The sequence below is a fragment of the Dipodomys spectabilis genome, unplaced genomic scaffold, assembly GCF_019054845.1.
Source record: "Dipodomys spectabilis isolate Male_0828 unplaced genomic scaffold, ASM1905484v1 ptg000076l, whole genome shotgun sequence".
NCBI classification, from domain to species: Eukaryota; Metazoa; Chordata; class Mammalia; order Rodentia; family Heteromyidae; genus Dipodomys; species Dipodomys spectabilis.
Window position 1 is genome coordinate 8,161,037 of NW_024870753.1, and position 23,991 is coordinate 8,185,027.

At 50.5% G+C, this 23,991-nt stretch overlaps 1 protein-coding gene across 1 annotated transcript in view; it reads left to right on the top strand.

The window, feature by feature from the left end:
• Positions 1-22,364, top strand: part of Grik4 (glutamate ionotropic receptor kainate type subunit 4) — a 213,681-nt gene extending 191,317 nt beyond the window's left edge. The window contains exons 15-20 of the mRNA XM_042683011.1: positions 1,199-1,372; positions 3,272-3,437; positions 4,802-5,027; positions 9,969-10,097; positions 19,867-19,985; positions 21,842-22,364. Of these exons, the coding sequence (XP_042538945.1) occupies positions 1,199-1,372; positions 3,272-3,437; positions 4,802-5,027; positions 9,969-10,097; positions 19,867-19,985; positions 21,842-22,270 (1,243 nt within the window). The 3' untranslated portion in view covers positions 22,271-22,364. The remainder of the gene's footprint in view (positions 1-1,198; positions 1,373-3,271; positions 3,438-4,801; positions 5,028-9,968; positions 10,098-19,866; positions 19,986-21,841) is intronic.
• The last annotated feature ends 1,627 nt before the right edge of the window (positions 22,365-23,991 follow it).

Below are 23,991 nucleotides of genomic sequence, written 5' to 3' on the forward strand. Positions count from 1 at the left end.
GTGCCCGGCTCCACGGCTCTGAAATTCGCTCCAGCCCCTGGGCATAGTTCTCTATCCACCTCTACAGCCAGGAAAGGGGTCTTAGCACTTCATTATCTCTCTCTCTCTCTCTCTCTCTCTCTCTCTCTCTCACACACACACACACACACACACACACATGCAAGTACGCACAAGCATACTCAACCATATTGAGCCCAGGATATTCTGTTCTACAGTGGAGGAATGCAAAGGCTCCTGGAAACTCCCAGAGGTTTGGGAGACAGCCAGGGCCCCCCAGGCCCTCAGACCCCTTTATCTGGACCCACTCTATTCCAATCTCATACTCATTTGAAAAAGGAAAACTGTATGCAGCAACAGGTCTCAGTAGCCATTCCCAAGCCAGCTGAGGAAGTCTCAGCTCCCAGGTCCCAGTGTCTCTGCATCTTAGGAGTGTGAGCTGAGGCCTCTCAGAGTGGCCATGGAAGCAGTGGCAGCCCCCTGTCCCCTGGGAATGTGTAGATTGGGGGCAGGGCCAGCCCAGAGGCCCACAGAGGAGCCTCCTTGGTAATTGTGATGAAGGCTGAAGGTTGGGAACTACAGAAGGAGGACAAGGCTTTTCAAGCCCTAGGGGTCCCTGTCTGAGGGCTTTGGGACAAGAGACAAGTCACTTCCTAAGTTTCTCATAACCTCTCTGCTTCCTGTCAGGGGGCTCCAGTGATTTGATGTTGGAGGTCCATATCACAATGCATTGGGTAGCTGGGTGCTGGTGGCTCACACCTGTCATCCTAGCTACTCAGGAGGCTGAGATCTGAGGATCACGATTCAAAGCCAGCCCGGGCAAGAAAGTTCGTGAGACTCTTATCTCCAATTAACTGCCAGAAAACCAGAAGTAGCACTGTGGCTCAAGTGGTAGAGCGTTAGCCTTCAGCTGAAGAGCTGAGAGGCAGCGCCCAGGCCCAGAATTCAAGACCCACCACAGACAAAAAAAAAAAAGAATTCATTAGGGAAGAATGTTTCTTTGGTGAAAGAAAAATGCCACCAACTTGGTTAACAACCCTCCGCTTCTCTTTTTGCTTGGGAAAAAGGCAAGCCCCAGCCACCAGGCCAGCTGGTCACAGAGGCCTGGGGTGAGGCCCGGAGGAGAGCTGCCTCCTCTCCGGGGCCTCTGCGACCTGTGCCCGCCTTCTCAGCACTGGAGCTTGCTCCTCTCCTCCCACAGGTTGACACCCTATGAGTGGTACAGCCCGCACCCGTGCGCGCAGGGCCGATGCAACCTCCTGGTGAACCAGTACTCCCTGGGCAACAGCCTCTGGTTTCCCGTGGGCGGCTTCATGCAGCAGGGGTCCACCATCGCCCCCCGGGCCTTGTCCACCCGCTGTGTGAGTGGCGTCTGGTAAGCGCCCCCCCCCCCACCAGGCCGCAAGGGGAGGGGTGGCAGGACCAGACCAAATGGGGAACCGTGGGGGGATCCTGAAGAAGTCCACCGTGGCTGCTGGTTGACAGAGAACTTAGCAGCCCTGCAGGTGAACCCCCTAAGCCTTTTACAGACCAAGCTAGCATAGGACTATGGGGCTGGCTGCCGCTGAGACAGTTGGGGGCCACTTTACCCCCTGCTCTGCCTGTGGAGTCTGGACACAGAGCAGAGTCAGTGCAAAGAGGAGGTAAGGGAGCCAGCCCTGACTGCACAGCAAAGCCAAGGCAACTTCTTGTCCTGAAAACAGCTGGCAGGCATATGCAGATGTATGCAAATGTGAGTCTACTGGGAAGTCCCTAGAGGAGGAGGGTGGGACTTGAAGCCTGGCCTCTTGGCTCACTGTCCAGTAGGTGTGGAAAATAGAAACTCCTACACACTCAGAGATGGGCAGATGATTCAGCGGGCGGGAAAGCTGTTTGGAAACATGAAAGTGCTGCATCCATTCCATTTCCTGATGGGAGAATATGGGGGCAGGGGAAGCCTATAAAGCCCGAGAGGCAGGTCTGCAAAGTAAGAGTTTTGGATCATCTGTTAAAAATCAGCTGTTGGTTTGGACTCCGATGTGTCTAGGGCTTAGTAGCGTGACCCACTGTTTCCTCCTCAGTTGGTTGAAACTAAAGGAAAAGGAAAAATGGTGCTTCCGTCTTTGAGTTAGGGTTGATCTACACACCTCACAAGTGTGAAGCGAAGCAGAGCAAACACGATTCCCATTTATAGACAGACACACTGAGAAGAGCGGTTTTCCCTACGACCTCTCAGGCAGAGCGTGACCACCCCGGCTCTCTGGTACACATACCGCCTCCCATGAAGGAGGCCTGCAGGAGTTCCTGGGGACATGGCAAAAGGGAAAGTAGGGCTTCCTACTCTGGAAATTCCACCTGGAGGCTGCCAGCCGCAGTGCGTCGGCTGGCCGTGTCTGTCTATGTCACGACATTGTCTTGTGAATTCACACCCTCTGAATCAGAGTCGGATTCTTCATAATTTGCTCATAGATCTGTCCACCTTCTTATCCAGGAAAGAATTGAGATGCATATCCATACTGTTGGCCTAGCGGGAAAAGCTTACTTAACCTACCGAAGTGAAAAAACAAAAAAAAACCCTGTTAAAGGCTTTAGCCTGTATGCTTCCTGCATTGCAAACTTATTCTAATTTTTGATGAGTTCTAGTAACTTAATAAAGCGATCAAGTTTGGGACCACATGGCCATTGCAAGAGTATTTTCAAATTCCAACGTGTTAGTAGTTCAACGATACGGTGAAGCAGTCTGTTTTCATGCGAGACTTTGTGCCATTAAGGTCTGTAGAACTAGTTCTGCAATAAAAATTCACCAATGCGTTTCCTGGCAGATCATTGTTTCCTCACCATCAAATCAGGATAGGAGATTGGCCTCGTTGAGTGATAGGGGTCATGGGAGGTTGTGGAGGTAGCTCGTGGCAGGACTTAGGATGTGGCCACGTGCATCCGAATGTTGGCGTAAGCACCAGGAGGCAGGGCAGTAGGCCCGGCTCCAGCTCTGAACAGAGCCCTCTGGCTGGTACCCTTAGCTCCTTCACCAGCTCATTTCCATGGTCCCCCAGACTGTGTCCTGTGCGTGGACCACACATCTTTGAAATAACAACCAACAGTGACTTCCTTTCAGAAACTGAAACAGGGGAACCAGTGGTCTTCTTCTTGGGCAACCTTCACAAACTCGATTCATTTCTCTTGACCTCGTACACTCCCTCGGGAGAGAGGCAGTGGTTTCTCCTCTGTCTCGGTGGGACTGGATTTGGGGGCCAAGACGCTGGGCAGTGATGACTTCCCGGTCTTTCCTGACCAGGTGGGCCTTCACGCTGATCATCATCTCATCCTACACGGCCAACCTGGCTGCCTTCCTGACCGTGCAGCGCATGGACGTGCCCATTGAGTCGGTGGATGACCTGGCTGACCAGACCGCCATTGAGTACGGCACCATTCACGGAGGCTCCAGCATGACTTTCTTCCAAGTAAACCCATGTGGCTGCTCACCGACATGGGGGTGGGGGTGGAACGGAGTCGAGATGTTTGTCCACTGGAGATAAAAACATCGTTCCTCATCTCATCCTCTCCTTTGAGCATTAGAGACACAGTGGGGCTACAGTCTCCTCCTGCGCCATCGAATAGCCCCAGTAGGAGGTCCCTAAACCACTTCCGGTTACCCTCAGCTTGTCCCGTACATGAACAATTTGTTGGTCCTCGAGATGACTTTAGGTTTATCATGGTGGGACTCTCCTTTTGAGTGCAATAATTACATGTTTATTTTATGTGCATTTGGATATATGCATGCATTCCTCGGGAACCAAACCTGTAGTTTTATTTCCATTACTTCATAAGAAGGGGCTACCATGCACATTTAGATCTCAAGTAGTGAGTTCAATGTTATATATAGTACCTAGACAACGTGGGGTTAAACTGATACACAAATGGCTGAGGTTAGCAAAACAGTAGATAATAGGACCTGGGATGATCCATTTCAGGCTGATAGATCTGAAATAGCAATGCTTTGGCTTTTTGGGGATTTCCTTGCAAAGCTCAGGAGAAGGCCCTGCCACAATAGAGAAGTCTCTGTCAGACAAGCTGATTGATCACCAAGGCTGACAGAACTAGGCCACACAGAATCGTAGTTTTCATATGCTCCAAGATTTCTAGGGAAGTAGATTTCCCTTGGGGCTCTTTGGTGTCTAACCAACCTAATATCCAAGCAGCTGATTTCTACATAAAGCAAGCCCAAGGCCCTCAGCTTTCTGTTTTCCATACAAGTCTCCACACTGGTAGACACAGAGACCAGGGAGAGTTTCATGTAAACATGGAGTCTGGATAGGCTCCGGGGAATTCTGTCTTGCTATTGATAAAGCTGAAGCCAGCATCCAATATGTGGCTGTTTTGGGTTTAAGGTAGATAGAAAACAGCTGCCCTGCTTCCTCAGGTGGCGTGGCTGTATAAATCCTGAACAAGCCTGAGCTCACTGCCCCACGCTGAGGGACAATGGAGAGACACAACCAGGATCAATTCTTGTACCAGAAAATGGAAGTTGACCCTCGAAGACCAACCTGTAGGCAGAAGCCACAGGGCCTTGAGCTCCTGTGGTCTCTTGGTCTCCTGTACAAGACACAAGTCAAGATCCTCCTCTGCCACGAGTCAGTGGCAGGAAAAACCTTGAGCAGTGACTCAAGGGGAAAAAGTCCTTGACAATAACGGGGCCAGGGGAGTGGAGGACGGTGGTGGTCGAGAGGCAGAAGGGCCAGCACTTTAAGGCTTTGATTCCGTCCCTCTTGAAGGCAGCAGTTCCTCTCTGTGTTCCCAATCCTGCTTCCGTCTTTTCTTCCCCCAGAATTCCCGCTACCAGACCTACCAACGCATGTGGAATTACATGTACTCCAAGCAGCCAAGCGTGTTCGTGAAGAGCACGGAGGAGGGGATCGCCCGGGTGCTGAATTCCAACTACGCCTTCCTGCTGGAGTCCACCATGAATGAGTATTACCGGCAGCGGAACTGCAACCTCACACAGATCGGGGACCTGCTGGACACCAAGGGCTATGGGATTGGCATGCCCGTCGGTATGCAGGAGAGGAGCAGCCTCCCGGGGTAGCTGCCATCCAGGTCCAGGCAGGCCTAGGGTCCTTAAAACCACTGGACACAGAATTGAATTCGACAACCCTTGTGTCTACAAACCAGTTTAACACATGACTTTAGGCTGGCACGCTTAAGGTTAACAAAAACGCTAACCCATGTACTTCTACTAATAGCAATCAGGTTTAACCTGTAAGTATTAAGAGTTAGTGGACTGGCTATTTAATTGATTCCCTATTCTAATTTGTGTGTGTGTGAGAGAGAGAGACCAGGTACTGGTGTTGAAACTCAGAGCCGGGGGCAGTATCCTTTAGCTTTTCTCTCAAAGCTGGCATACTACCACTTGAGCCACACCTCCATTTTTTGGTTTTATAGAGGTTAATTGGATCTAAGAGTCTCCCAGACTTTCCTGCCTGGTCTAGTCTCTTGAGTAGCTAGGTTTACAGGCGTGAGCCACAAGCACCGGGCTTAATTCTAATTTTTAAATGCACATTGGCACCCTTGACTGTTACTTTAGGGATTTGGTCCCTTCGGTCTCTTACTTCCATTCTTTTGACCTTTGTTGTGTTGATTAATATCTTTACTGGCAGTGGCAGAAGGAAGAGATAGCTATTGTCAAATGAATTAATGTGACTGGTAGTTAGCATCCCCAGTGGAAAGTGTATTGCCATGATCATGGGAGATGGCACTTACGATGTTTGTGGGTTTCACTGATCTGTCTAAGCCAGTCAACATGGGTAATTGAAAATGGCTGGAAACTGGCGGATGGCATGCTGACTGGGCACCTGGGAAACTGGTGGATGGTGTGTTGACTGGACACCATCCATCTTTGTTACGGGAGGGTACAGAGGTGTGCTTTTCACACTTGTGCTTTTTGATGGGCATTTACACCTTGAGCTTCCCATTGGTGAGCGAGCCTCCACCAGAAGCTGAGGGGGACAGGATTAGTGGCTGCCGAGATGGCGGTGGGACCCAGCTGGTGCCGCTGAGGGCTCACGCCTGTAGTTATAGGCATTTGGGAGGCTGAGATTGGGAAGATCACTGTTCTGGGCCAGCCTAGGCAAGAGAGTCTGTAAGACTCCATTTTAACAGGAGGAGCTGGGCATAGTGTTATGCTCCTGTCATCTCACAGATGGCAGGAAGCACAAAATAGGGGGATCACAGTTCAGATGTATACCTTGGTGAGGGGCAAGATCCTACCTCAACACTAATCAGTGCAGAAAAGGATGGTCCCAGACAGGTGCCCCAGATGGTATTGACATACAGCCTTTTGCCACACGTGCGCTATTGGGGGCCGTAGGGGCCAGAGAGGGTTACCCTTGAATACACGTGTCCTTAAGCAAGGCAACAGGGGAAGCAGCAGGAACTGAAGTCATCAGAGCACAGATAGATGCACTTTCCCTAACACAAAGCTCTACACATTACAGGATTCAGGGGCAGGAGGTATGGCCTGAGTAGTAGAGCACCTTGTGAGTGCTAGGCCCCTGAGTTCGATCTCCCCAATTCTGCAAAAATAAATAGAGGGATTTCTATGTCCTTCACACAAGGACATAGAGAGCTCCATGGAACCACACTGGACATTGAGCCTTTTGGAGCTTTGATGGAGGATTTCCCAGCCTCCAATCCATTGCTGTTTACAAAGTGTCCAGCTGGCGGTATTTTGTTGTAGCAGTGGAACAGGCTATCCTTTACTAAAATCTCTCTGGAATCAGGATGGCTGGACTCTTCAGAAACAGGCAAATAAGTAGTAACCAAAATGTACCATCACATCAAAAACAGGAAAATGGCAGGATTCATTTATACCTGTGGCGTGCAGTGAACGTAGCCACAGAGCAGACAGACCTAGTGTTAATGCAGCCTGGTTATTGTCCCAGGAGCCTTCCCTAGGTTGTAGACCTTGAGCTCCACAATCGCCCTCGCCATAACCTCCTAATGCTGTTGAGCAGGTGATTTCTTCAATGCTGATCAGAAGCCAAGCACATGAATATACAGGCAATCCTAGGAGTCATCCCCAAACTCTGTAGATTCTGACACTAGCAATTTTGTAAACCAGAGACCTTGTTCAGCCTACTCGTAAACCTGCGTATCCTCTATTTACTGTCATATTTCATCAATGTCTGTTACAGTTTATGGGCAACAGATATGGGCTCCTTGGTTCTCATTGGCTGACATTTCCTTTTAACATGGTGGAGTGAACCGTGAAATGAACTTAGGGCATACCTTGGTGATAGTCCAGTGATTAAATAAATTTAACCTAAATGTCAAGGGCTTCAAAAGTTTTCATGAGGAACTTGACTCTCTATATATGTATATGTGTGTGTATTAGACCAATTCTAGAAACTCTGTGTGTGTGTGAGAGAGAGAGAGACAGAGAGAGAGAGAGAGAGAGACCAATTCTAGAAACTCTGTGTGTGTGTGAGAGAGAGAGAGACAGAGAGAGAGAGAGAGAGAGAGACCAATTCTAGAAACTCTGTGTGTGTGTGTGTGTGTGTGTGAGAGAGAGAGAGAGAGAGAGAGAGAGAGAGAGAGAGAGAGACCAGTTCTAGAAACTTCCATCAATAACCAAGGAAAACAGGGAGAAATCCATGTGGCTTGTATCTGGCATGATACTGTTTGCACATGTGATATCTCACTCATGGCTCCCCTCAGCACAGTACAGGTGCCCTGAGGTTATGCATGTGTATCATTCCTAAGTAAGAGGGAAGGACATAAATGCAGAATGAACAATGTGGTTGGACACCGGAAAATGAAGAGAAACTGAATAAGGGAAAGATGGGAATTTTATCAGGTGGTTTAGGAGCTTAGAAAGCCGGAGTGGGCAGAGTAGCCTTTCATGCAGCCGCTGATATGCTGTGAGCTTGAATTGAAAGTACCTTGAAACTGCTTGCAATGCCTTGCTGATCCAGACTCTCATTTCTAAATCTGCAATGTTCTTTAGGCTAACACCTAACCACATCTGTAAGGCAATTTGCTCCTAAATCCATTCATTTGCTGCAGGTGCACGCTGGGCACCTGCTTCCCCTGAGCCTGCCTGCGAGCAAGCGCATCCGTGCTGCGGGCCTGGCGAGCGTGTGAGTCCACGTGCCTGGCAGTGTGTGTGTGTGTGTGTGTGTGTGTGTGTGTGTGTGTGTGTGTGTGTGTGTGTGTGGTAATAGTAGAAGTAGTTGTTGTTGTTGCAGGAGGGAGGCTCTATTGTGCGAGTCCACAGCCTTGTTAGAAACACAGGATCTCAGGCCCTGCCCCAAACGTATCGGAACAGAACATGCAGTTCAACAGAATCCCCAGATGATCCCGTTCAAATGCGAGAAGCACTCGAAATAACACTTGGTTCGTTCCAAGCTTCTGCCAGACTCCTCCACCGCAGCCCCTGTCGCTCCGAGGCATCTCCTGCCCCAGACCTTCATGGAGCTTGGGCAAGAAAACGAACGGGCAGCTGAGTTCTTTTCCAGCATCTTGGCAGCCGGTTCTCAGTGATCTCAGACCTCAGCCTGCTGTGGGGCATGGAGCATTCCCCAGTTTCATTTAAGCCTGTTTTTGTGATTAAACCTTAATTCCAGAACGAAAGCCCCTTGACCGCACGCCATCAGAAAAATTCAAAAACAAATCATACTGAACAGAGAAAAGCCTTCTGTTAGAAGAGGAAGGGCAAGTGGGGGCATGGGCGACAGACAGGGGAGCGGGCTCTGCTCAACTCAGCTTCCAGGACGGGGTAGCTCCATCCACATACATGAGTGGAAACTTTCGTTCTCTGTTGACAGTCCTGCGGTTTGAACTTGGAGCCTTGCACTCGCTAGGCAGGTGCTCTACCACTTGAGCCACATCCCCCACCTCTTGTATTTTTTGCCCTTTTAATTTTGGCATCTGGAGTTTGAACTCAGGGCGTCATACTTGAGGCTAGCTTAATACCAGTGAGCTGCACCTCTAGCCCTGGTTTTTGCTGGTTAATTTTAGGATAGTTTTCTTGCTTCCTGCCCAGTACCTGAGCTATCGACCTGTTAGCTTCCCTGTTAGCTGATGGGCCCACAGGCTTGAACCACCGTGCTCAGCTTCCCTCTGTGGAAGCAGAGACTCAAGAGCTTTTCTGCCCAGGCTGGCCTGGAACTGAGATCTTCTGATCTCAGCCTCCTGTGCAGCTTGCTCGGGGGGGGGGGGGGGGGGGGGAAGGGGGAGGAAGTGACAGGTGCACACTGCTCCTCAGAGCTCTCAGTTAAGGAGCCTCAAAAGCTTTTTCTGCCCAAGCTGGCCTCTAACAGAAATCCTTTCATTTTCAGCCTACCAAGTAGCTAAAATTTCATGTGAACCACCAGGGCCTGTGGCTGGCTTCTTTAGTTCTTCTTTAGATAGGGTCTTATACTTTTTTGCCTGGAACCAGCTTCCAATTAAGTGGCACCTAGCAGCCACCATGCCCAGCCATAAGAAGAGGCCTCTGTTCTGCATAGACGATTGTCTGGTGTAATGTAGTGACTGCTACAAGGGCCTGACAAATCATTGAAGTAGACATTGGACAGTTGGCTGGGTGGTTCATGTCAGAGAAACAGAAGCTGTGGCCTCCTGGGGGTGAGTGGGCAGCTCTGCCCCCAGCTTCCAAGTGATGATGGGCATGTCGCGTTGGTGGAATGGGCCCCCTTTTTTATTTAGAAAGTAGGGGTATCTGGAAGGGAGGGAGGGGGTGACATACCTGAAGAGGCATCGTTTGTCCCGGGCTGGGGTGTCTGGCTGTGGGCTGGGCATGCAGTCAATGTGTCTGGCAGGGGAGGGGAGGAGAACTGAGAAACCTGAGCAAAGCTGGGCCTGCTGTCTGCAAAGGAGGTGACGGGGTAGGTGGGGACCACAGACGGCCACCTTGGGCCCCTTCCCGAGGGCAAGGCAGGCAGAATGGCCAGAAGGAGACTCACACCCTGTCTTGGGCTCTCCCGTGACCCCTGCAGGCTCAGTTTTCCGGGACGAGTTCGACCTGGCCATCCTTCAGCTGCAGGAGAACAACCGCCTGGAAATCCTGAAACGCAAATGGTGGGAAGGGGGAAAGTGTCCCAAGGAGGAAGACCACAGAGCTAAAGGTGAGCCTGCGTCAGGTGAGGGGGCTGCTTCCCTGCCAAATTCCAGACAACGACTTCCAGAACACCCAGCAAAGAGCCTTGAAGGACACGGGGCCTAGGGCTGCGTGGGGCTGGTGCCATCGGACATCTTGTGTGCTGTAGGCACCGAGCACCCCCCGGGGTACACACCTCCTAGAGGTGCTCCCCCACCCCCGGTTCCTGAATCTTCCCCTTCTCATCTCTACCCCAGCCCAGGTCCCCGTGTTCTCCCACCTGGACAGGTGCCATAGCCCCATCGGCTTTTCCCATTCTTGTATCTCAACTAGTGAACTCTCCACTAGCGATCAGAGTGATTGTTTGAAAATGCAAATTGGATTGCAGCACTCCCCTGGATGAGCCTTCTAGTGGCTTCCCATTTTTCTCAGAATACAATCCAGAGGGCCAGCCCATGGACATTTGATTGCATAAATGAATGCTCACTCTATTGGGTTTAATGGAGAGCAGCTGTATACATATACAGCAAAGCGGGTGAGGGCTGGAGAGCCCCCAGGATTTTCTGGTGGGGAGGGGAACGTGTATGTTGGCTTGCACTGGTTATAGCCACTGTAGATCCGTTGAGTCTCTGTTGCTTATTTTTAGACACCTGTTTTTCTCAAGTATCCTGGTTTGGACAGTAAATCATATGATCACCCTAGCAATCTACCTATAGACTTGCTAAAATATGCAACAAATTTGGCTGTGTGTATCCTCCCCGAAGAAGGAGGTTGGGAGCAGAGTGAGGGCTGGCATGTGCTTGTCTTTCGCTCAGCGTGAATGGTTTTCCCCAGTGAGAGAGTGAATGAGCCACTATGTGTTTCTAAGTGTCTGTATGTGGATCTCTATCTGGTAAAGGAGAAGGCTCAAGAATGAGAATCTAAGGAGTATGTCATTCGTAGCGTACAGGAAGCCACATGCTAAAAAAAGACCACATTACCAGCGTGTGCCCATTCGTCAACACAGGCAGATGGGCAGATCCCATGTGAACCTCGGCTCTGCCCATTGCTTCTCTGTGAGCTTAGGACTGTGGACTGCTGAGCTCTGGCTGCTTTGTCTGTAAGGTGTTGAGGGGAAGGTGGTGTGGACTAGCACACAGCCCACCGTGAGCGTGGAAGGCATTACCACCACGACTTCTCTGTCCTCTGAAAATGAGCCTTGCTGTACTTCCAGCCTCTGGGGTAGCTTCAGTCTGGCAGCTGTCTGCTGGGGAGTTATTTTCCAAGGTCAGCTTGCTCAAGAGGGCAATGCGGAGGAGGTGAGGTGGTGGGAGGGCTGGGAAGCAGACAGGCCCTCAGAGGGACCCTGTATGGGAGCCTGGGGCAGGTGTCACTCTTAGATTTCGCGGGGAGTTACAGGAGTTACACAGACAATGTTTTGCTTGTGTCTGGAGTGTGACAAACCCCGGAAATAAATGACCTGTCAAGTGGAGTGGGACTTAGCGTGGTGCCTGGGCATTCAGGAAAGACCGGGCCCAGCGGAAGGCACCAGACAAGGGCACTGGAAGCTAAGTGTAATCAAGTGGAGGTCGGACATCTCCCCTCACCCCTGTGCTATGAAGCAGGCCCAGAGTACACCCGGGGGGAAGGCAGGAGCTAAGAAAACACCGTATTTAACTGACTCAAAGCCTGCAGTGATGAAGAAGTCTTTGTGTTTGGCAGTCAGGTGGAAATGGAAGCTTGAGGTGAGAAATGTGGTTCATTTATAGAACAGTGAAGTTATTGGCGTTTACGGTTGTTAGCTTTCCAAACCCTTTCCCATCCCATTGAGGTTTAAAGAAGCTGACTGGACCGCCAGTCTCAGGGTGGAGGGAGAAAGAAGGCAGACAGGGGAAGTGGGCTCCCAGGGAAGATGCCACAGCCAGCATGAACAGGAGGCTTCTCTCTCATGCACGTGGGGACCAAATGTTCCCTGGCACAGAGAAGAAAACCAACAGATGAAAAGGAATCAGCACCAGAGGAAGTCATCCTGCCCAGGTCCCCGTGTTTCGAAAGACACCTGGGTCTGACCAACCTGACCCCGTCGCTTGCCCCCCCACGGCTGTCCTTCAGAACAAGGGGTTGAGCTCTCTGAGTGAGAGACAAGGTCTGAGAGCAAACCACCAGGAAAGCCAGGGCGTTGCTGCCAGCCCAGCCACAGCAGCTAGAGCCAGTTCTGTGTGGCGGCCCCGTGTCGTCATGGCTACAGTCCAGGCACACGTGACTCAGAGAGTCTGAAAGCCTTCCTGGCCAGGCAGGAGTCCCTGTGACTTCTTTTAAGCCAAGCAAGAAGCACTAGCCCAAGATGGAAGATGCCACTGTTTCGTTTCTGCCTGGCATGTGAACCATCTTAACTATAACTCACTCCTCAAGAGACTTGGGAAAATAGGACCGGCGTGACCTAAAAGATCTCCTCTCTGAGGTCTTTAAATGGCCACCAGGAATCAAACCAACGGAAGCCTTGTTCCCTTGTGCTTCAAATGGCATAGAGGGCAGCAGTTTTAACCTGCTTTCACGTGGCTCCTCAGCGGTCTCTTCTTTTTATCCTTTGAGTCCCTTGGCTTTTTCATGTGCCTACAGGAGGGAGAAGAATGTGGAACCAGCAGAGAAAGGTGGAAGTAAAGAAGAGTTGGGGGGATTTTTTTTCACAGTGGCTGTAGGCACTTTGGTTTCAATTAAAATGTGTGAGACAATACTCGGGAGCCTCACATAATCCCTGTCTGCTTTGTTATCCTATTAAAATGCAAGAGATTTCAAAGGAAAAGAACTGGTGCTAACCCCACTTCTAATCCAATAATTGCAACCCAGGCATCACTGATTCCAATGAGGAATCCTGACATTGAGGTGATGCCACCCATCTTTAGGGGAGGGGAAGGAGGAGGAGGAGGAAGTGGTGATAGTGGTGGTGGTGGTGGTGGTGGTGGTGGTAGTGGTGGTGGTGGTACTGGGATTTGAACTCCGCCTCATGCCTGATAAAGTGGTGCTCTGTCACTTGAGCCACACCTCCAGTCCTGATTTTTGCTGGTTACTTTGGACACAAAATCTAGTGACCTTTTCTCCAGGGATGACCTTGAGCTGAGATCCTTCAGTTCTCAGCCTCCTGAGTAGTATGGATTACATGTGTAAGACAGCAGCACCCAGCTAAGGCCACCGAGCTTGAGCCTTCTTGCCAGACCTTCCTTGACTATGGTCAGAACCACGCATTCTCTCTTGCCTCCATCTCGCCTCTTAACCCCTCCACACACACAGGCAGAGCTTCTTTATAGAACCACAGAGTAATGAGATTGCAGGTCGCGTGGAAGGCTGGAGATTACGGAAGGAGCCAGGTCCGTTCGGAGCTGTTTCACGTTCTTCTCTGCCTTTTCAAAGTCCCGTATTTATTTATTTTCTCACTCAGCAACTCTAAAAGGAAATATTCCCTAGTCACTCACAGATTCGGCATCCCCAGCGCAAGGAGATAGGATTACTGAAGGCTTGCAAGAGCGGTTGCGAGACAAAGACAGTGGGTGAACTCCAAAGAAGTGAGATGCTTTTATCTTGAAAAAACACAAGCTCACAATTGGGCTTCAAAGCCACAAAAATCCTCCATCAGGCTGTGAAAATCGGGGTGGGGCCCCTTTCAGGAATGGAAACCAGGCCAGTGGCATTGACTTGGAACCCTGGGAGAACAGGAAGTGTGCTGGCCAGCTCAGTGGGCATGAAAGCGTGAGACATCTTAGCCAGAGTGGGAAAAGGGGTGGGAAGTGGGGGGGGAGGCAGGGGGAAGGACTCTGGGGATGCTTTCCTCTCTCTTTCTTCTCAAGGGGCCTAGGTTGGGCTATCGGGCTTCTCTGGTTTCTCTGGAGAGCACCAGACTGGAAACCTGAACGTGTGAGTTGGATAATGTCTCCGAGTTACTCTGGAGGGATCCTGGCCCTAATCAAATCAGATTGATTGCTGAGAGGCAGAGACACGGCAGGGGAGGTTGCCGGGAAGCCCGATCAGACACCGAGGTAAATGGTGACCCACTGAGTCAGTGGCTGAGCAGAGCAGTAACAATAAAGACCACAGCCCGTCTCCACTTCAGACCCAGCCGAAGTGAAGTCAGTCCATCACGGATTCAGACATTTGACCACATACATTCCGCAACACAGAAGGGGGTTTTATACACAGAGTGTATGGCTCCCATGGCGAATCCCTTTCCCTGTCCCTCCTCTGGGATTTTCCTGGAATGAATCCAGTCCCTCAGGATGCCAGGTGCAACCTCAAGCTTTAAGGTATCCTTGCAGCCTATGGGGATACTGAGAGACAGGGAGGAGTGGTGTGAGGGGTGGAGCCCTGGCTGCACCTGGCTGAACCTGAACACTTCCACTTGTCATGCTGTCAGTGAACCTCGAGCAGGTAGCTGGCTGATTTCTCTGCACCTCAGTTTTCCTTGGTGGGAAAAATGTAGTTCCAAGAATACAAATGTCCCAGAGCACTGTAAGGATTGGGTTCAAACAGTGAGGAGTCTTGTCGTGGTAAATGGTCATTACAGGTTAGCTTCGTATTTATGAAGACCATAGGCTCTAGGGTCAGACTCACCGGGATCTACATCTCAGCTAAACTTGCCAGAAACGTGGGCAACTTCATTTCTCTGAGTTGCTGTTTCTTTATAAAATGGGGACAAGGGGTTTCCTTTATAGAGATTTGAATAAATGATTGTCATGTCAAGTATTTTTTTTACAGGAGACACTTGAATTTGTGTTATGATAGACGGTTAAGTACTGCTCCCAGAACTTGTATCTTGATAAACTGAAAATGTCGTATCAACTGTCCTGTTTCTCCCACTTCTTTTCTTTTAAATTTACTTTTGGCCATTCTGGGTTTGAACTCAGACCCTCTCATTTGCTCTGCTAGTATTCTACCATCTGAGCCGTGCCTCTAGCCTAACCTTTTTATTTTGTCCATTGTGAGGCTTGAACTCTGGGCCTGGGTGCTGTCCCTCAGCTCTTCAGCTCAAGACTAGCACTCTACTACTTGAGCCACAGCACCACTTCCAATGTTCTGGTGGTTTATTGGAGATAAGAGTCTCACAGACTTTCCTGCCTGGGCTGGCTTTGAACCGCGATCCTCAGATCTCAGCCTCCTGAGTAGCTAGGATTACAAGCCACTGGCGCCCAGCTTAGTCTAATCTTTTGCTGTTGTTGTTTGAGATGGAGTCTTGTGGACTTTTCTATTTGGGCTAGCCTCGAACCATGATCCTCCAGATCTCAACCTCCCTATTAGCTAGGATGACAGTTGTGAGTCGCTGGACCCAGTTTTCTCTTCTATTTTCTATATCCTGTGCTCATTTATCTCTCACAGCTCTCTCTAGAATCTGCGAGCTCTCTTCAGTGGATGTCACTGTGAGAGTGAGCAGCAGCGGCTTACTGTTTCACAATCCTCAGCTCGGCATGTCATCATTGCATTTTTCGGTGCGCCTGGGCCACTTGTGTATGAGCATGGGCGTGTGGTTCTGAGATGGATTACTGGAAAGCAGCGTGGGTCTTGGAATTTATACTCTTGCCAAATGCTCTTCAGGTGTCATCATGACCCAGAGCTTCAGCCCCTTGCGCAGCGCTCATGGCAGCTCCGTAAAGATGTGTGGACTCACTTCACAAAGTTATTTTATGCTGTCTCTTGCTGGGGCCACGCCCCGCCCTCTATCCGCGTGCTCTCTCTACACCTGCCTGTGACTCTGGTGGCCTCCTTGCCTCTGTTCAAAAGGAGCTTCCTTTCTGGTCTCAGGGGCAGATGGCCGTAGTGCTGCCTCGAATTACAGGAGGGTTTTACGACGGAAGGGTACAAAAAGAAACCTAGAAATGGTTCTTAGCCACTCAGAACGAAAGGAAGAGCAGAAGGCAGTGTGGAGCTTCGTGTCTTCCCAAAGGGAGCCCCTGTCTGCTGTCATGGCCTGCTGAGGTGCTGAGGCCAGGAAAGTACACTGCTGACTATGATTTGTATTTGTAGATCATCAGTGAGTGCACAGCCAGCGGTTTGCCGGGCGAGCCCAGCTCTCTGTCAGCCATTGCAGGCTGCTGGCTGAGGCACCGATGAGGGGCAGGCAGAGACTCAAGTATCAGGACAAAACCCCAGAGTTGAAGCCATCTGTCGGAGTGGCTTTCGTGGGAGCCCCTGTGAGGTGTGAAGGGGAGATGACTCCATGGCTTGGGGTACCTCTTGCAGGTGCCGAGGCATCTGTGAGTGCCGCAGAGGCCCTGCAGGCGGGGGGGAGGCCACGACAAAGGCCCTTCTGATGGATGGCTGTGTGCTAGGGAAGGCATTCAGCTCCTCCGAGTATGACTGATGATGGTGCTAAACAGAACTGCTGCCCTCCCCGAACGCTCCCTTCCCACTCCCCGATCCATCTGCTCCTCAACTCCGACTCTGCCAGCAATCTATTCTTGTTCCACTTTCCAATAACTCGCTAAAGGCATGAATGGTATACAAGCTTCCCCCCTAGGACACCAAGGCCACTCAGCCAGGAATGGGCAGGCTGGGGCCAGTGCCCGTGATTCACCTGCTGGTCCTGCAGGGCGGGAAGCCAGGGATGATGCCTGGGGCTGCTTTAGTGACTTATGGCTCCTACCAACATTCTGTAGAATTCTCAGCTCCTCCAGGAATGACCACATCAGTCACCCCGGCAAGGTCACAGGTCCCTTTCTTCTCGGCACCTCTGTCCCATCTGGTGTGGGGGATCCCGGTGGTATAGCCCCCACTGTGGCATCTGCCTGGAGTCCTCCATGTAGGCTGTTGGGTTTTACCATTGTCCAGAATGAAAGTTAGTGCAGGAATGAATACCTAATCACAGTATGGACCCAGAGCTCTTGATAATGCCGGCCTCCACACCTGCAGTGTCGTCTTTTGGATTTGTTTTCGTTTTTGTTTTTACAGTAGTGGGGGTCTGAGCTCAGTGCTTTGCATTTGCTAAGCACTCTACCACTGAGTCACACTCCTAGCCCTTTTTTTGCTTTAGTTATTTGTCAGATGGGCCTGACAGTTTTTCCACGGCTGACCTCTGCCTCCCAACTAGCTGAGATTACAGAAATGCCTGGCCCCCGTCAGATTTTACGTTTCTTAAAGAGCATTCTGGGTGGCTGCGTGGAGGGTAGAGGTGAGGAGGAAATAGCTCTAAGCAGGAAAATTATTTCCAAGGCTGCTATAATAGCCAACCAGAGATGAAGTAAGGAAGTGCTAGGATGGAAGGGGACAAGGGTAAAAAGTCTAAAATTGCTTAAGAGGTAAAATCAGCAGGACTTGGTAATCGTCAAGTGCCTGGGGAAAAGCAGGAGACCGAATGCAGGAAAATGAGGATAGAAATGTTCCCGAAGCGATCAGAGGAGATTGGTAAGAGTAGAAGAGACCCACGCTCAGGGGGTTTCTAAAAAGCCAAAAAGGAGACAGGGCTGATGGAGTCCACTGCTCAAAAGGTTACATGAGATCAGGATGAGGAAATTTCCAAGAAGATTAGAATCTAAATGGTATGAGTGGTTTTAGCAGTGAAGACAAAATTGTATGGGATGAGAAAAGAATGGGAAAAGCAAAAAGTATATTCAGCAGCACAGAGTCAATTTCTCCCATCAGGTAGAGAAGACAGAGCATCGTGGGCCTGAAAGCTTTGTTGGGCATCCATAATTCTATGTGAGGTGGGCCTTGGGGTGGGGGCGGGGGAAGAGATTGGCTTCCAAATGCAAAAGGAAACCTGCAAAATTAAATTAAGACATGTTTAATTAAATATCTCCAAAATGGAACATTGTTTCAACTTCATTAATTTTTAAATTTAATATTCATAAAAATGTTATCACATTTAGAAACATTTGTGGGAGTGGGGTCAGGTTTTTCTCATTTTGCAAGCATTCCCTGGTATGCCCAGTGATTGCTGAGAAATCACTGCCAAGGGCTATCTATGATGAACTATTTCTTGCCATTCAGTGATGTAGAGAAACAACATTTCGAAACTGGAGTTTTACCCAAGATGTAGACACATTTTCTTCTACCTGCTTCTGAGTGGGAAAGGCTCTTCCAGGATACGCATTGAAAGGACTTTCAGAATGTCTTAAAGAGCTTCTGATGTAGACAGATCTTCCTAAAAATCTGGCCCATGGAAGAAAGAAAGATGTTGATTAGACAGAAAAGGAGTTTTTCTTTTTTTCCTAAGAAAGGAGAGACATGAGTGGAAAGAGCCAGCTGGGAGGGAAAGATGGGTGGCAAGTGACAGAGAGGAGGCAGGGTAGACAGCCACAGCCGAAGTGACAGGGCCAGAGGGCGGGAAGAACACCGTCTCCAGAAACAAGAAGGGGATGTCCTTTGAGGGACTCCTAGTCCTTCTTCCATCTGATGGAGAGCCACCCCAGGGATGGGGAGTCTGGGGCCTCCCAACACCTGAGTAGGCGGCATCCTTTACCACTGGGAGCTCCACACCACTGGCAAAGGCTAGCTGGAAAGACGGGTCCTCCTAGGACATACCCTTCTCCCTCCTTTTTTACCACCCTAACCCACTGGAGGTAGCACCGGCCTACAAACCTCTTGGGTTCCAAGACATGCTCCCACGATCAAAGACTCTTTTATCCAACTGGCCCTGGTGAGTGAGAAATGGGCTCAAAAACCCAAAGGATCTTCCTCTTGAGAATGAGCCCCTTGGATTATTCAAAATAGGAGCACCTGCATTTATTTGCTCAAGGCACAAGAGTTGACCGTATGTATGGGTCTGCAAACCAGAACATATGGCCTGTGTAAAAATGAATTTATCGTGTGAACTCTTGGAACCATTGTCAGCAGATTCTCAGAGAAGCTGGCACGTCTCTCAAGCTGTATTATTTTAAATCACTTGGGGATTTGTGAGAGAAAATGGCCAGGCAGAGCTATTTTTCTAGTTTTCCTAGGTGTGGAAGGTAGCATTTGATTTCTGGTCCTCACTGGGACGCATCTGGTGTGAAGTTGGCTGGACAATCACATAGCGCCATGTTCCTTGATGACCAGGCCAGCCTTGGGATGTGGGAGATTGCCGGCGTGCACAGGGCGTCGCCATTTTCCTAGATAAAAGACGCCGTCTGAGTTATGATCGTGGTCCTTGTGGAATCATGTCACGTGTCAGGACACGTCCTCTAAAGTCTGGTTTCTCAAATGCCTGAGAAAGGGGTCTGGTTACCTGGAATTTCTATTTCTAGCAAGCTTCCCGGCCAATGCAATGGGAACCATGGTTGAAAATCAGTCTAGTGAGAGGTTTTTTTTTTTAAGTTTGTTATTTTTTTTAAAAAAATGTTTTCTAATTAAACATGAAATGTTCCTAAGTCAGAAACTTTTGGGGCACTAAATTCATGCTGAAAAAGTTTTAGATTTTGGATTTTCAGCTCAGGGATGCTCAGCCTGTAACACGTTGACCCTCTTAAGTATAATGTGTTCTATCCGTGGTGAGTCAGAACAGTTGCTTTACATCATAGAAGCTCAATGTTAAGAACATTGATAAATGATTTTAGAATTCACGGATATTTTGATGTCCTGTCACTAAAGGCTCCTTCAGGATTGGCCTGGGCCTGTTTCCCAGGCTGATTGCTGCTTCCCATACCCAGATATTATTTTACAATATCTAGAACTTCCTCCCTGCCTCCCATATTGCTCCAAACACCCATTTTATTTTGTTTTAACATGAATAACAAAATCTCTTCCAAGAAAGGGAGTCTAGACAATCTACAAGACTGAAGCTGTGAGCTGTGACGTTTGCCTTGTTGCTAACTGATGTCTTCCTGCTCTAATGTTCATTTGTATTTATTCTCTTACAGGTCTGGGAATGGAGAATATTGGTGGAATCTTTGTGGTTCTTATCTGTGGCTTAATTGTGGCCATTTTTATGGCTATGTTGGAGTTTTTGTGGACTCTTAGACACTCAGAAGCAACTGAGGTAAGTTCCAAAGGGTGTGTCGTGTGCTGGCAATTGGGTGACATCCACAGGCTCTGGAGGTATTTCAGGCAGGACCTGTGGACTCCCCAAGGATGGTACCTGGTACAGAGCCATGGAGAGAAAACCCCCCTCCCCACCCCAGAGGAGGAGACCTGAGCGATGTTCTATCACCTATTGACCGTGCATACCCTGAAAGGGTGCCAACCTCACAGGCTTCTAGATTCTTCTTGATACAGCCCAGCAAATACACATGTGAAAATGTTCTGTGTACAACAAAGCTTTATAGAAGTGCATGCACGTGTGTGTGTGTGTGTGTGTGTGTGTGTGTGTGTGTGTGTGTGTGTGTGTGTGTGTGTGTGTGTGTGTGTGTGTGTGTGTGTGTGTGTGTGTGTGTGTGTGTGTGTGTGTGTGTGTGTGTCTCAGGTTACTAATGGAGAATCTGACCTCAGTCCTTCCATTAAGTCTCTTCAAGATACTGCACTTGAGAGGGGAGAGAGCATAGAAGAACAAGAAGTGTCTTTTGTTATGGATCTGGAGAGTTTTCTTTTCAGCTCAGGGATAAGAACTCATAAGAAGGTTTCCTGGGCTTTGGAGTTGCAGAGACGGAAGTTCAAAGTCTCAGCCAGCAATTTACTGCTTAATTATTCCCAAGATGTAGAGCCTGTCTGAGGCACCACCTGCACACCTGTGCGAGAGCTATAATAATTGTAATTAATAGTGATGCAGGCCTATGGTTCTTTACCTATAGTTCTCAAAGCCACACAGCTTGGAAGATTCCAAGTTCTTTGTGAGTTTGATGTAAATGCATGGAGCCACAAAAACTTGATGAGCATTCATGGTCTTTTGCCTCATTCAGTGTATACACACACACATTTTCCTGTAGAAATAACAATGTGAATGCACACACACACACACATTTTCCTATAGAAATAGCATTGTGCTTATAGAGTTTGCCCCAAACAGCACTGGGTGCTAAATTCCTAAAATCTAAAATATTTGGTTGTATACATGACTTGAGCCAAGCATTTTACCTTAGGTGATTGTGGATTTAGGAATAGTGGTGAGTTGGGTGTTGGTGGCTCACACCTGTAATCCCAGCTACTCAGAAGGCTGAGATCTGAGGATCACAGCTTGAAGGTAGCCTGGGCAGAAAAGTCCATAAGATTCTTTGTCTCAGGTAAACTATTGAGAAAAAGTGGGAAGTGGCGCTGTGGTTCGAGTGGTAGAGGGCTAGCCTTGAGCACAAAAAGAGGCTCAGGGAGAGAGCCTAAGCCCTCAGTTCAAACCCCAGGACCAGCAACATAAATAAATAAGAGTAGGGGTGGTGGCCCTTGTTTTAGTTAAAGAATGCATCATCCCTAGCCATAGCCAGCTCACTCACAGAGCCAAGAGCTGGGATGGTGGGCGGTGGGTGGGTGGCGGTGGCTCAGGCCTGTGATCCCATCTCCAACCGTCAGAAAGCCATTGAAAGCTGACCAGGGGCACAACGCTCAAGCCTCTCTCCCAGAATTCAGCTAGAGGGACCGAGAGCTGTCCATCCAGTGGTTATAGCTCAGGCCCCATCAGCAAAGCGCAGGACCCTGAGTTCAAACCCCAGTATTACCCCCCCCCAAATGTTTTGATTTAAAAATGATTTAACCTTTGGGTTGAAAGTGGGTGGTTCGTGCACACAAGGGAGCTTCTTCCTCGGACCCCAGCGACTGAGCTGGCAGAGGTGGCGGTGAGGTCGTCTTTGGGGTCCAGGGTGAGCTACCAGGCCGGGATTCCAGGCCCTGTCCCTCATCATGGGCAGGGGGGCACCCCCGTGGGGACCCAGGCCGCCTGTGACACCCCCCCCCCCCTTGTCCGTCCCCTAGGTGTCCGTGTGTCAGGAGATGATGGCCGAGCTCCGGAGCATCATCCTGTGTCAGGACAGCGTCCACCCGCGGCGGCGGCGCGCGGGGCCGGCGCGGGCCGGGCCCCCGGCCCCGGAGGAGGAGGAGCAGGCGGCGGCGGCGCTGCAGCGCAGGCCCCGGGGCACCGCCACGCTCAGCAACGGGGAGCTGTGCGGCGGCGGCGGAGGCGGCGGCGGCGGAGGCGGCGGCGGAGGCGGCGGCGCGGGCGCGCCCGACCAGCTGGCGCAGAGACTGGCGCAGGAGGCGGCGCTGGTGGCGCGCGGCTGCACGCACGTGCGCGTGTGCCCCGAGTGCCGGCGCTTCCAGGGCCTGCGCGCGCGGCCCTCCCCGGCGCGCAGCGACGACAGCCTGGACTGGGACAAGACCACCACGAGCAGCGGGCCCGAGTAGCCAGGACAGGCCAGCCCGGGGCCCCACCCCGAGGCGCAGGCCCGCGCAGGCCCACCGGGCCCTCTCCACACTTGGGATCCAGCCACGAGCGATCGGAGACACCCCCCTGCCTGGTCGGGGGGTGCGCATCCCGCCAGTGGCTGGGGAGAGGGGGGCGCCCAGGCCCCGTGGCTCCGTGGGCCTGTCCTCTGCCCAGATCACACAGGTCTGGGGTGCAAGGAACTGATGGCATTCCCACTGCACCCCCTTCTTCTCCTCACGCCCCCACGGAGGGGTTGAGGGGGGGTTGTTGTACCCTGGGTCTAGTTCTTACTGGAAAAAAAAAATTAAACGCAACAGGGAAGTTTTTTTTTTCTTTTCTGGATTTGTATAATTGTGTTCCTGTTCTGTTCTTTGCTCCCCTCTCTCCCTTTCCTGCTTCTCAGTTCTGTCCTCTTGTTTTGTGGCCTTTTGGTTGGATTGGGGAGGGGGGGAGGCTGAAGTAGGGATGGAAAGCTAAATGACCCTCATTCCTTTATTCCTTTGTCCTGAATTTTAGGATGGAGTCCCCAGTGTGTCAGACTTCAGGTGCTGAAGTTCCCGGGTTCCTGTGGGAGTGGGGACCCCCACCCCCGACCCCGAGTGCAGAAGGAGGGCTTGTGAACCAGGAGAGTCTCGATCAATGCTGCATCCGGTTAATTCTTTAAAAACTCCCCAAAGCAAGGCACCCATGGTTTAATCAGAGAGCCCTCAACATGCCTGGGGTTTCCAGGGCTGATATGTTTTCTTGCACTTGACTTTCACCGTTACTAGGTCGGGTTTGATCTTTTGCAATGAGCTCTCTGAAGCCAGAGAGGGAAGGGAAACACCTGCACGAAGCATGGGGAGGCCGTGTGCAGCGGGGAGGGGGGAGGTGCTGTTCCCAGGCCAGGCCCTGCCTTTGCCGGCAGTGTGATGCCAGCTCACAGAGGAGTCAGGACAGGCCACTCTGTGTGTGTGTGTGTGTGTTGGTAAAACAACTATATCTTTTTTTTAACCAAACTTGGCAGGGTTGTAAAGCCCCATCCCCAGGGCTGTCATGGATTGGAGGGATTCTTGCTATCACACCTGAGACTGGGTACAAATATGTGTGTGTGCGTGTGTGTGTATGTCCATGAAATGGAAAGACCTTATGGAATGGAGAGTACTGGACAGGTTCCTGGAGAGAGGTGGAGTCTCAGCCAGTCACAGGCCTGGGAACTAGGAACCAGGAGTCCTGGCGTCAGTGTGGGCAGTGGCCCCCTCGTGTGGCTTTTGGCAAAGCTTTGAACGTCTCCTGCATCCACAGACAAGGAGTTACAATGCTTCCCCTGTGGTCCAGGGATGCCATCACCGGCTCTGCTGGTGGGAAGTGGGCATGTCTAGAGCACAGCTCTGGCACTGGGGTGGGGTGGGGTGGAGTGGGGGAGCAGCCCAGCACCAGGTGGACTTGGCGCGTTTCACACAGAGTTTCCGTGTTCTGATGGAAAACAATTTCTATGCAATTTCTGATTGTAAACTGAAGACAATTCAGAGGGAGAGAGAGAGAAACAAACCGCCATCGCCGCTGCCTCCATCTCCATCTCCACCGCCGGCCGCCGCAGCCAACTTGAGTCGAGTTGTCCTCACGTCGCATCTGTTCCAAGTGTATAAATGCCTCTGTTCTAAGTGTATAAATTAGGGATGCCGGGGGCCAGGACAAGCTGAATTCCATGTTTTTGTCA